The following is an 11,814-nucleotide window of genomic DNA, read 5'->3' as shown; positions in this document are numbered from 1 at the left end:
TACGTTTACGCTTATCAAATACTTGTTATCACAAATCGATTGGAGCAACAGCAGCCTGGCTATATACCATATATCAGCTCGTGTTCTGTTTTTTAACCTTTACTATCGCTTTTATTATTCTGAGGGTTTTTGGGGGCTGGTGCCATGGTACAGCATTATCTATTAACAATCGCATGTATAGGCCTACAAATCGAAACAAAATTAGTTTGGCTTTTGGTTTAGATTAAGGTAAGTGCAGTACAAGCGAAAATGAAGAAGAATCTCTCTTTCTACTAAAATGAATCACTCAAAAAAGCTTCGATTTTCCTGCTCTTTCCCTTAATTCTAAGACTCCTTTCAATTTCATTTGTCTCCCCTGTCTTTGCTCTCCCTTTAAAACAATGCCCGGGCATGGACAGCCCTGCAGGTTGACAAATTATGATAAAATTCCCACATTTTGGCTAATTCTCTGTGACTGCCACTGACTGCTGCTCTCCCGGCTGGCAGATAAGACCCCAATTCATTGTCATGATTCAACCCGTTGACTCAATCTGGTGTATTATCTTTTTAATAACATTCCGGCTAGCCAAATTCCGTGCAGCTGACAGGCAGCAGCTTCCCGTCATAAAGTGAAACGGTGGCACCACCTCATAAAGTTCCAACTCTGTTATTATGCAGATTCGTTGTGGCTCTTGGCTTAGCTTGTTATTGTTCTTGTTTTTTGTGGCTGCCGTGTGGTGGGTTTCAGTGGGTGGTGGACTGGTGTTTGCACACCACTTTTGGGATGTTTGTATTGAAATTCAGTTAGTCAAGCCGCTACGCTCCGAGTTAATAAATCACATCCACTGGCAATCAGCAAATCGGAGGCAAATGACTGCTGGCAAAACGATTAATTATGCATAAATTTGATTGATGTGCGTGCGTCGAATGCATAAACGGCAGTAAAAGAGAAGTAGAGAGAGAGAGTGAGAAAGAGAAAGAGAGGTCCCCTCCGCGTCGCAGACGAGCGCGAGTCCCCGTTAGAGTCCCCCCTCCCCCAGAGTGTTGTAGCAAGAGAGCGAGTCCCTCCGCGTCGCAGTCAGAGAGTGAATGTGAGGGGAGCGCGTGTCCCCGTTAGAGTTCCCCCTCCCCTACCACCACCACTCAGAGAGGCGTCTGTCAGTGACTGCGAACTGCGGCCATGTCGTCGATCCGTTTGATTGACTGAGAGGTGATGACGCACACGTCAAAGTGGCATTTAATTAGCATTGAATGGCGTTATTTGCATATGTACCTGCTTATGTAATACATTTCAGTGTCGGATGTGAGGCGACGATGAGAACAAATCAACAAAAAGAGAAAAGAATGCGACGAATGGGGAGTGACCTGTAAGAAATTGTTTGTAATGAGAAGTTTTTGTTATTGTTTGAAATAATATTTGAATTTACTTCGTTTAAAAAACATTGCCATTTCAGCACACATTTATTTGCCATAACAATTGATGTACAAACATTAATGATTATTTCAATGCTCCACCATAATCTCACAGCACTTATTTCACTTATTTGGTGGCACAGCCCAAGCAACACCTTAGCTCCCTCTGCTCTTTGGGTGCTCCTTTAGCAAGGACCCGTATTACGGATATTCAGAATGCGGCCCAGCTTCTTGTAGTCGCGTTGTGTGCACTCGAACTCGCAGCGATTCTTGTAGGTGACTCCATTGGAGCCGCACACCTCCGTCTTCACCGTCTTGAGGTCGCACGGACAGAAGCTGGCGTCGGCTGGAGCCAAACACAGGGTAGCCAGCACCAGGACGAGGATTGAAATCAAAGCAAAGACCTTCATCTTGTGAGGTTTCGTTCTCGTCTTTGTGGTTAAATGATACACAAAATTTCTGGGAAGCAACCTGCCGTATCGCGTCGAGCGTTCAACTGAGACTGAGACTCTGCTACTCGGGTTGTGGGTCTGTCGAGTGCAGCTTGTTTTGGGTTTGTTTTTGCCTATCTGTTTGACTGTACATATGCACATATATATTCTGCCCCAGTGTATGCGTAAGTTTTTGCTAATTAGTCAAACAAGCTGCTGATTATTTTGCTCACACAAAGAAGCTCTTATCGTTGTGCTCCTCCTCAGAGACTACTCGCATTCTGTGAGCGTTGAGAGCGAGCGGGTGCGGGTTGGTTGAGAGGTTAACTCTTCACAACTGAAACTAGCAAGTGTATAAATGTAAGACATCTTAACAAATAGAATTTGTATATCTTAAGCGGAAGTTCTAATTAGAGGAAAAACACCTCATCTCACATGGTTTCGTTGCTTGTTTATACCACAAACCATCTGTACATATTTATGTGTGTAATTCTAGGGAAAATGTTGCAAAGGAAATGGAGCACAAAATGTGTTTATTCGAATTGAATGAAACATTCATTCATGCATTCGATTACACCATACGCACAGTGGGCCAAGAACAGAAAGTTCAGTGGAAGAAAAGTTAATTTAATAAATATAAAAAATTACATTTGTTTTCACACTTTTTGCAGAGTTTGCAGAACTTTTTTGCCAATTATTTTGCACACACAAAAATATTCTTCTATTTCTTAGCCCCTTGGTTGCTTCTGTGTTTCATTTGCATGGGTCTTACGAGCTTCCAGCAGTTTACAGGGCTGACAATTCAGGGCCCATACCACCAGCACTTGCAGCAATAACACAGCCAGAAATATACCTCTCATGCTGGCAGCACATCGAGAACTATATGAACCCAGAGAGCGGCTCTTAGGGAAATTTCCCCAGTGGCTTATATTTATCGCTTGAAGCTAAATTAATTGAAATTGAAATTAAATGGACATTGAAATTCCAATTGAAAGGCAGACCGACATAAGATAAACAATGCGAGGCGAGTGTGCGTAGGAGCGTGTAAATTGCCTGACAAAAAAATGTCTGGTGGCACATTAATTAAATTAGGGGCTCCATAAAAAACGTGAAAAAATGTATAACGGCAAATGTTTCGAAAGGGCTTTTTTATTTCCTTTAATTGCATTTGTCAGCTTTCAAGGGCTAAGCTTTGATCGTTGTTACAAAAAAAAGAGAGCGGTACAGGTAGCTAGAAGCGATAGAGAGTGCGTCATGACAAGAGAGAGCTATAGAAAGAGAGCGCAATAGAAAGAGAGTGCTGCAGCGTCAGAGAGAGCGTCACATGAAGATAGTGGATGGCAGGGAGACAGCGAAGAGCGAAAAGCTTCGCGCGTAAAAGCTTTAACGGCTTTAAACCAAAATGCGCCTTTACTTGGTTCTCTGCTCTGATAAAACAAATAATTAAATACAAAGTAAACAAACAAGAAAACACATAAATAATTCAACTCAATTGAAATGAATACATTAGGGCAGCAAAGTACTCAGAACTGTGCCTTGTGATTGCTGACAGATATTCCAGAAAAAATTCTGAGTTTTGGTGCCCTCACACACAATTCCAAACAAACTAAACAGAAGCGATAAGATAAGCAACAAATGGAAATCGAAGCACGCCGGAGCTAGAACCAAAATCAAACCCAAACGAAAGCATTTTCGGGCGGGCAGTATCGAAAGAGTGAAGCAAGTGGATTAACCTCACCGACAGGCAGCAAAAAAACAAATAAAAGAAACTAAAATGAAATTTCTGAGCATTCTGGTGGCTCTGTGCCTGCTGCTGGCGCTGGCCTTTGCACCCACACAGGCGGACGATGCATCCCCCGAAAAGGAACCCAAAACTGTGAGCAAGTTTTGTCCCTGTCCCCGGAACTACGATCCGGTGTGTGCCTCCAATCTGGTCACCTATCCCAATCGCTGCGAATACAATTGTGTGCGTCGTGAGGCGGAACGTCAAGGCCGCAATCTGGGACTCCTGCGCTCGGGCCAGTGCTGAGCAGAAAGCAAAATTTTTAATATAAAACAAACGGAAAAATAAAGGATATGCTGACGTGTAGCAAGTGTATTAATCATCAATGTGAAATAAATTATTACATATAGAAAAATATATAGAAATCAGCTTATCAGCCACAGCCTGCAGTTGATAGCAGATAGCAGTCGTCTGGCTTTATCGCACAAATGAATCGTAAATAACGGGCGCATAAATCAGGTTGGAGGGGGAAAGCCGGGCAAAGCCGCACCTGGAACGAGGGCTGCATATTTGCGAATCATTAGTTCCGAGCATCAAGTGGATCAGCGCCAACGATAGCCATAGAGCAGATACACGTACTCCTATCTGCTCCTATCTGTTTCCTTCTCAAAAACTAATCTATGGCTTTGGTGATTCATGCCAAAATATTTGATTAAATTAGCTTCTAAATTGGCACATTCTCAGATAAGGTTTGTGTTGTCTACACTTTCAAATAAGTGCAAAAAGATTTGCAAAATATATTTCGAGAAAGAGAAAATAAATATTATTAAATGTGGAAACATTTTGTTGAAATTGAAGGCAAACTGAAAGAGCAACAAGGAAATACATTTACTCTTATCTAAATAATTCTCCTCCCACTTTGCATTTCCATTTCCCAAGTTTGTCTGTGGCCTGCCAGCCCTGGTCTAACTTTTTAGTTATTGTTGCGACTTAGTTGTGCCAACATATGTCCAAATAGCTAACCAATTGGGTCAACAACAAACGCCACAATGGCAAAGACACACTCAGAAAGTTATACACAAAAAGGTCACAGTGGACCCGTTTTTATTTGCAGCGTAAATCGGGTTTCAAGTTATTATTTGATTTCTCAGCATTTGCCCTCCTTGATGAGCGTAATGCTGCGGCCTTGACGCGCCGCCTTGGTGGCCTGGCACTGCAGATCGCACTTGTTGGTGTAGGTCCTGGAGTCGGAGCCACAGACGGGCTCAAAGTTGCGCGGACACGGGCAGAACTCCTCCTGGGCCACGGTGAGCGACAGCAGGGCGAACAGGCAGAGGGCGATCAGGGCAAAGAAACGCATGATTGCAGTGGATTTAGTGTTGGATTTGTTGTGTGTGTGTCAACGCTTTGACTGGTTAGACAAGACTGGGGCTTTGCCCAAGCGATTGGCAGTCATTTATAGATAACCCGCAACCCGAAACCCGAACCCGAACACCACACAACTTCACAGAGAGCGAGCTAGAGAGGAAGAGCCACAGCCACAGAGCTCGTCGCTGTTTCAGTGTCAATAATTTATTCTAGACATTAAAGTGTTTGTTCAATTTGTTAGGAAAATCATCATCTAGTTAGGTAAATAAATATTTATAGTATATTTTCCGTGGAAAAACTGAGCTCAACTTTGCTCTGTTAAGCGGTAATTTTGTTTTGCACCACGTGGCTCCGGCGTATTATAACAAATAAAATAAATATAAATATTAACTATGAAAATGTATTTGTTTTTCCTCTGATTTCATTGTAGCCTTGCCAACTGACAGTAAGGAGAGAGAGAGAGAAAAAGCACAGCCTTAGCCCTGTCCTAGTAAAAGCCTTTCCAACGCATAAAAAGCAATTTCAAGATAATCTTCTAGTGCCAGCGAAGGAGGGTAGAGGGATAAAACGTGCAGGAGTTGAGGCATTGGAAACGCTTTAAGGAGATAGGGAAAATAATTGGTAGTTTCATTTTGGGGTGCTCTGACTTTGGGAAAAATAGTAGCAGAATGATCTGCATTTGGAAACACAAGAGTTTCGTTCTTCTTTTTCCTTTGTATCCCCAAAAGTTGGCTTTAAAAAATTTAGATTTATTTTCTTAGATTGGCAGATTTTTTGGCATTTTGTGTGTCGCTCAGAATAAAGGTATAATTTCAGTCAAATTTCAACACAATTTTATTCTGTTACAGCTGTTACAGCACACAAAAATACACTTTGGCTAAGCCGAAAATAAGGGATTGCCACAAAACAAAAGGATTTGGGCTGGGGGCAGAAAGGGATACATACGAGAATGCATGGTGTTCCTATGTATATTTCTGATTGCCATACACAGACCCAAACCTGTTGTCTACCCATCAACAAAATCTCTCATACTTAAATCTGGTTTTATTTGCAGTTGCCAGCACGCCGGAGAGTTTGCCCAATAAGCGAGACGAGGCCAGTAGTGCCAGCAGCAGCGTTGGTGGTGCGGCTTCAGGTGGTGCCGTTAGTGGAGCAGCGAGCGGTGCAGCCAGTGGTGGAGCTGGAGCAGGGGCTGGGATAACAACGCCCGGACACGAGCCAGCCGCCGGCAGTCCCACAGTCGCTGAGTTTGCTGGAATTGGCCCAAATGCGACAATAAATGGTCAAGTGGCAAGTAAGTGGAGCTTATGGCATTTTCTATATTTTCCTTTCTCGTTGCATATTTTATGCGGAGGTCGCTGGGTCGCATTATAATTTCCAGTTCATGCAACTGACAGGAGACCGCAGTCCTTGCCTAATCCATCTTGCAGCAGCTGCACCGAGCTGTAGTTTGGGGCTTACATTATGAAAATCTCTGGATTTTAAATGGTAGTCTTTGGGTTAGAAGAGTGGCTTACATTTGACTATAGAAATGAGTGGAGAAAGTGCATAAAATTCTTAACTAAATGAGGAATGTCTGAGGGATTTATCAGGTTTTTAGGTTGCTGAAATGAAATTCCATGGGAATAGAAAATGATTTAATGTCTGAAACACCTCATTAAATATTTGTAGATCGAAAACAGATGCATAGAAAGTAGGTTTTTCGGTAGCTTAAAAATTGATTGACGATAAATCACAGACAGCTCATCGATAGCTGGATAAATTATGGATGGCTACCTGTTCAAATATGTACACTGATAGCGAAAAGTATTAGAATAATCATGTCTCATTCGAGTCCCTAATTATGCTGATTAAAATCAGAAAAACTTCATGGAGTTCGCGTAGTTCGCTGATAAGCCGATAAGTGATGATGGCAGACATAATCGATGTTTAGTTTGATAATTCAGATACGGAGATACAACTTAAGCCTCAATTAACATTTGAGGTAAGTGCTTTGATTCTACAACTTAGATCAATCGATATGGAGTGCCAGACACTAGACACTTACCAACGGATTTACCATCCAACTTCTGCGCACTTTGTCTTAAAGTTCCCAAATAAAAAAAGAAACCCCCTTTAAGTGAAAAACAAAACCACACATTTAATGGTCCAGTCCAGCTGGTATCCATTACGCCTTTCCCATGGATTAAAGTTAAACCACGTGGCGTGTGTTGTGGGTTGTGGGTTGTTGGTTTTTGCTCACTGTAAGGTGAAGCCCCAGCCATTTTGCTTCAACATTGTGAGGTAAAATGAAGCGTTGGTGCGCCATTAAAGCCGTGAAGAGTGGCCAGTAAAAGCGGCACATAAAACATTTCATCCCAAAACTTGAGTCGATAAAGACTGCCAGCGGTATCTAGCAGTTAAGGAAAAGCGGAATCTCGGGTGTAACATAAATTTAAGTGCAGCATAAAGCGGGTTTTTATGGCGTGCCCCTTCAACCGACCTGCACTGTCAAAATAAATGGAATGCAGTTAACGTACCCCAAAGCCAAGACACTCACTCGTCTTGCTGCTGTCCCTCGCTTAAGGCAGGAGACCGGGGACCACACACGCACACACACACACACACACACTCGCAGAATCGCTCGAGCTTTCTGTGTGTGTGCGCTACTCCACACTTGACAAAGAGAGACAAAAAGAGAGCGCGGCAGAGAGAGCGATAACCCGGGGTGAAGTCTTCCAACTTAAGGGAAAAGCAGAAGATGAGGCCACTCAGGCAAGCAGAATGGGTGGGAGTTACTTCTCCAAGGGGTTTTGTTCGCTGCTCGTTAAGCATTTTTCCTCTCACTTGGGAGCTCAAAATAAATAAGCAACTGTATGCTGCCACAGTGGACCTTAAATGATGTGAATAAATTATTGATTTCATGTCGATTGGCATGCCCAAAAGGATTGAGCATGCGAACAGTGGCAAGCAGACAAAATAAAATAGTTTCAAGCCCACGCTGACCGCTGTGGGGAGCAGCCATAACTTTTTCACCACGCGCAGAGAGACAAGCGCTAGAAAGGGACAGAGAGAGAGAGGCCCACGAAAGAGATTGCAATGTGCAATGTGCTGAAGGGTTTGTCGCAAATATTTTGTGCCTTTAAAATAACATTTCGACCACTGTGGCCTCGCCTTGACTCTCTTGCATGCTTCGTTAGATCGCAGTAGCAACCGGCGCCTTAATCAATGTGTCAATAGGGAAAACAAATAAAATAAATAAAACTAAAGCAAACGGCAGGCAAACTACAAGCAGTTTTATTACAACTTTTTCTCGTTCTACTTGCTTGCAGGACACGGCTCATTGACCATTATTCGACGCACGAATAGTCGAAATTTCTCGCAAATTGACGCGTCACAGCTCACCTCGCCCTCGCATCCGACAACGGCCGCCGGCAGCATCAGCTTCGCCCAGGCACCGCTCAGTGAACCACTTGCAGAGCGTCTCAGGCAGCAGTCCGGCGCTAACGGTGCAGCCCGCACGGCCACTGAGCAGCAGGGCAGCGGCAGCAGCAGCAGCAGCAACAGCAACAACAGCAGCAGCGGCAGCGGCAGTCATTTACCGTTAGTCGCAGCCGCAGTCGCAGCCAGCAGCAAAATGCAACCCTCGTCGCCGAACGCGTCAAACTATTTGCCCGAGAACACGCAAGTGTCGTCGGCAAATCCGTCAACAACCGAAATGAATGCGGGTCGCGATTCGTTGGAATATTTTACTAATCAATCGCTAAATCCCACCGCCCACGCCCAAATGTCGGGGGATAATGACAATCCGCTGTCGCAGCACTCGTTCGAGACAACGTCGAATCTATCGTTCGGTGCGATACAATGGGAAACCGAAAGCCTACCGCCAGTCGATACGCCAGATGCACTTAACAAAGCGGCTGGGAGGTGAGTCCTAAAACTTGTATTTAAATTAAATGTATATACAATTATATGAATTATTCACACAGAATACGCAGTCTTCTCCGCCGCATGGATCACGAGACCGTTGCCTATGAGGACATGCAGCGGAATCTGCATTATGCGGCACGTGTACTCGAAGCAGTCTTCATAGACGAATCAAGGTAGGCAAAGCACCCCAACCCAGCACCCCACTCTGCACATGTTTCCCATAAACTTTCCCTAAAAACGAACATCTCTTGGCGGGCATTTTGTCATCAAGGATAATTGATTGATTCGACCGGAACTCCTTTGTGCTTCAGCTTCCCACAACGAGCTCAACAAATTGGTTTAGGCTTTGTAATTGTATTTTGAGTAGGTTCCAAAATCTTACAGAATATTGCACTCAAGGCAAGCTTATACCTTAACCCACCATCCACATTCCATGTGTCATTTAATCCATTTCTAACTCAAATGAAGTTTACCCCCTCGAAATTTAATGTTACACTTATTTCTATATGCGTACAAATATCTGAATACCTTTTTCTTTTTATATCCAATTCCGTTTCCGTTACGATAACTGTTACTCCTCTCTGTATGTGTGTGTGTGTCTCTGTCATACTTGTATATTGAGCAGAAGCCCCACAACAGGTAAAACAAAGTTGGGGCAGATTGCGTCTTCATCCGTTGAGAACGAAGAGTAAGTTTTCCCATAGACACAATCTTGTCGCTTTGGTTTTTCGTTTTTGTCGTTAACTTTGTTGATTTTTAACTCTAACATCTCTCTTCTACAACAACCAACTCGTAATACATAAATAATAAATACCCAAAAATCGTGCGCCCACCCACATGACAAACATCCAAACCAGACTCAACCTCAACCTACTACTCCCCCACATAACTTTCTTCATTAATCTTTTTCCAAACTCTTTTTAATCTATTTCTATGCTCATACTTTGTAGTGCTCTCTTCTGTTCATGTGTCTCGAGATGCCTTGCCTCTGCCAGTATCAAAAATAAAAGACTAGCCCCACTATCATTCATCATTCTATATTCTGTCTTTCTGTCATTCCACTCTCATTCTCATACGTTTTACAGAGAATCCTTAGCCTAGCCTTCTAGCCTTACGTAACGTATAAAACTCTGTGTATTTATCTGGTATGAGAATATCCTCTGGATATTCCCGAAACACACAAAATCCCCTTAATGAAACGCAGCACCGTATTATTGAAGAACTTTTGTCGTCTATAGCCTCACAACCCACTGTCTGCTCTCTGAATATTCTCTCTCGATCTACCTCTCTCGATGTCCTTTTTTTGTGCTCGATTTATAAATGTATTCGTCGTTCGTTCCTTTACCAGATGGAATTCTGTGTGTGTGTGATTTTTGGATAGTCTTCTTCCATTTCTGCTCTAACTTCGTCTCTCAAAAGCTTCACCTGCGGGCTGTCGTTGAATATTTTTGAAAGGGTTTTTTGATTTCTAACTCTAAGCCCACAACCGCAACACATTCCCTGTGCCAATGTGCATTTTTATTATTTATCACACATTCAATTAAATCCCCCAAACCTCTACAGACCCCAAAATGTCAGCTGCAATATATGTACATGGAGTACGCCAGGGTATCCATTGTATCGCTTGATGTTCTACATGAAATATTTACATTTATTTACCCCCCTGACACATGACACGATTCTTCGATTTACATAGCCAAGCGAGGTGTGTGTGTTGGCCCGGGAGGAAGGTTGTTCTGCGCCCTTTAGCCCCCACTCCATTGTTGGGACATTTTTAAGTTTTTGCTTTTATTTTTGGGCAACTACCAGAGATGGACGTGGGCTTGGGGTAGACTCAAAAGTGCAGGCAAAGAAATTCTTAGAACTTAAAATAAATACACAATTATTTCTCGCTACTTGACGTGTGCCCGCCCCACGCCCCACGATCATCTTTAGTAGGAGTAACGAGAGACAAAGTTCCGACGAGTTAAAAGTCCGGATTAACTTTATCTGTTGTTAGATCTGTGGCTTCTCTTTTGGGGTATTGGGAACTAAAACAAATAATCCAAAAACCGAAAACTAAAACCTTTATCAAAAACTCTCAACTGATGTTCTATTTATATTTTTTCTTTCTATTGCCAAACGTATATAAAAAATATCATAAAAACTAAATACAATTTTACACCTACACACACAAATATCTGACAAACAAAATTGCAAACAACAACAACAACAACGTGTCTCGTTTCTAACATTATTGTCGCCTGTACCGGTTCGCTATTTACTCACTGCCAACTGCTGTGCGAAAAACGCTCGACCGCCCTGCACTTGACTCGCTGTCACCCACTCGCTGAACCCGCAGCGAGTCGGCAAAGCAGCGCTGCAACGGCAACTGCAAGAATCTCAACTGCAGCCAACACAGCCACAGCCACAGCCACAGCCGTGACCAGACAGACAGCGAGCAGCGGGAGCAGCCGCAGGATAACAACAACTCCAACAGCAGCTGCTGCCTGGAGAAGAGATCAGCGGAGGAGGAGGAGAAGAAGGTAGAGGCACAGGCGTCACAGGAGCCAAGCACAGCTGACAATCAGGCGAGCATAGAGAGCCGCACCAAAGGTGTGTCCATGGCACCACAGACACACAGCGGGCCAACGGGTCCGCCAGCGACTGTGCCCAGTGGCAGCACCGAGGAGGTGACAAGAACAGTGCCAGCACTCGAGACGGTGACAGAATCTGCCCTAGAAGAGCACCACTCGACGGACACGATGACAAAGCCTGCAGCGACAGATACAAGTGCGCCAACTCCTCCAGCAACGACGACAACTAGTGGCAGCAGCTCCACTGTAGCGGCGGTTGCCTCTGAAAGTGTTTCCAGCAGTAGCAGTTGCAGTAATAAAGCGACCGTGCACCGACAAAGACGCCTGCGTACACCGGTCTGGGCGAGGTCAATGTCGACGAATAAAACGTACTTGAAAAATGGTTTCTTCTTCTACCTAATCTAACAGCAAAATT

General features: G+C 43.7%; 5 protein-coding genes across 12 annotated transcripts in view; 2 read left to right on the top strand and 3 right to left on the bottom strand.

Annotated features, from left to right (window-relative positions):
- LOC117582494 (calcium/calmodulin-dependent 3',5'-cyclic nucleotide phosphodiesterase 1) overlaps nt 1–11,814 on the top strand; it is a 79,019-nt gene that overhangs the window by 52,880 nt on the left and 14,325 nt on the right. For 3 of the 8 annotated variants that reach the window (XM_034270270.1, XM_034270266.1, XM_034270271.1), the window contains exons 2-6: nt 5,969–6,208; nt 8,226–8,820; nt 8,883–8,996; nt 9,449–9,511; nt 11,165–11,767. In XM_034270270.1, the coding sequence (XP_034126161.1) occupies nt 5,969–6,208; nt 8,226–8,820; nt 8,883–8,996; nt 9,449–9,511; nt 11,165–11,767 (1,615 nt within the window). Of the gene's footprint in view, nt 1–5,968; nt 6,209–8,225; nt 8,821–8,882; nt 8,997–9,448; nt 9,512–11,160; nt 11,768–11,814 lie in introns of all 8 variants that reach the window. The other 5 variants (XM_034270274.1, XM_034270273.1, XM_034270267.1 and 2 more) reach the window with 4 other exon arrangements.
- LOC117582497 lies at nt 1,407–1,893 on the bottom strand. Its single transcript, XM_034270281.1, has one exon. The coding sequence runs from the start codon at nt 1,800–1,802 to the stop codon at nt 1,578–1,580; it is 225 nt and encodes a 74-aa protein (XP_034126172.1). The 5' UTR covers nt 1,803–1,893; the 3' UTR covers nt 1,407–1,577.
- LOC117582500 lies at nt 2,514–2,695 on the bottom strand. The gene has a single exon (XM_034270284.1). It carries the CDS (start codon nt 2,681–2,683, stop codon nt 2,552–2,554), a length of 132 nt encoding a protein of 43 aa, XP_034126175.1. The 5' UTR covers nt 2,684–2,695; the 3' UTR covers nt 2,514–2,551.
- Nucleotides 3,501–3,912, top strand: LOC117582498 (trypsin inhibitor ClTI-1-like). Its single transcript, XM_034270282.1, has one exon. It carries the CDS (start codon nt 3,598–3,600, stop codon nt 3,850–3,852), a length of 255 nt encoding a protein of 84 aa, XP_034126173.1. The 5' UTR covers nt 3,501–3,597; the 3' UTR covers nt 3,853–3,912.
- LOC117582499 (leech-derived tryptase inhibitor C-like) lies at nt 4,678–4,983 on the bottom strand. The gene has a single exon (XM_034270283.1). The coding sequence runs from the start codon at nt 4,904–4,906 to the stop codon at nt 4,694–4,696; it is 213 nt and encodes a 70-aa protein (XP_034126174.1). The 5' UTR covers nt 4,907–4,983; the 3' UTR covers nt 4,678–4,693.

This window comes from Drosophila guanche, unplaced genomic scaffold (genome assembly GCF_900245975.1).
Source record: "Drosophila guanche unplaced genomic scaffold, DGUA_6, whole genome shotgun sequence".
NCBI lineage: Eukaryota > Metazoa > Arthropoda > Insecta > Diptera > Drosophilidae > Drosophila > Drosophila guanche.
Note: the sequence above shows the minus strand (reverse complement) of the source record. Positions and strands in the feature narration are given on the sequence as shown.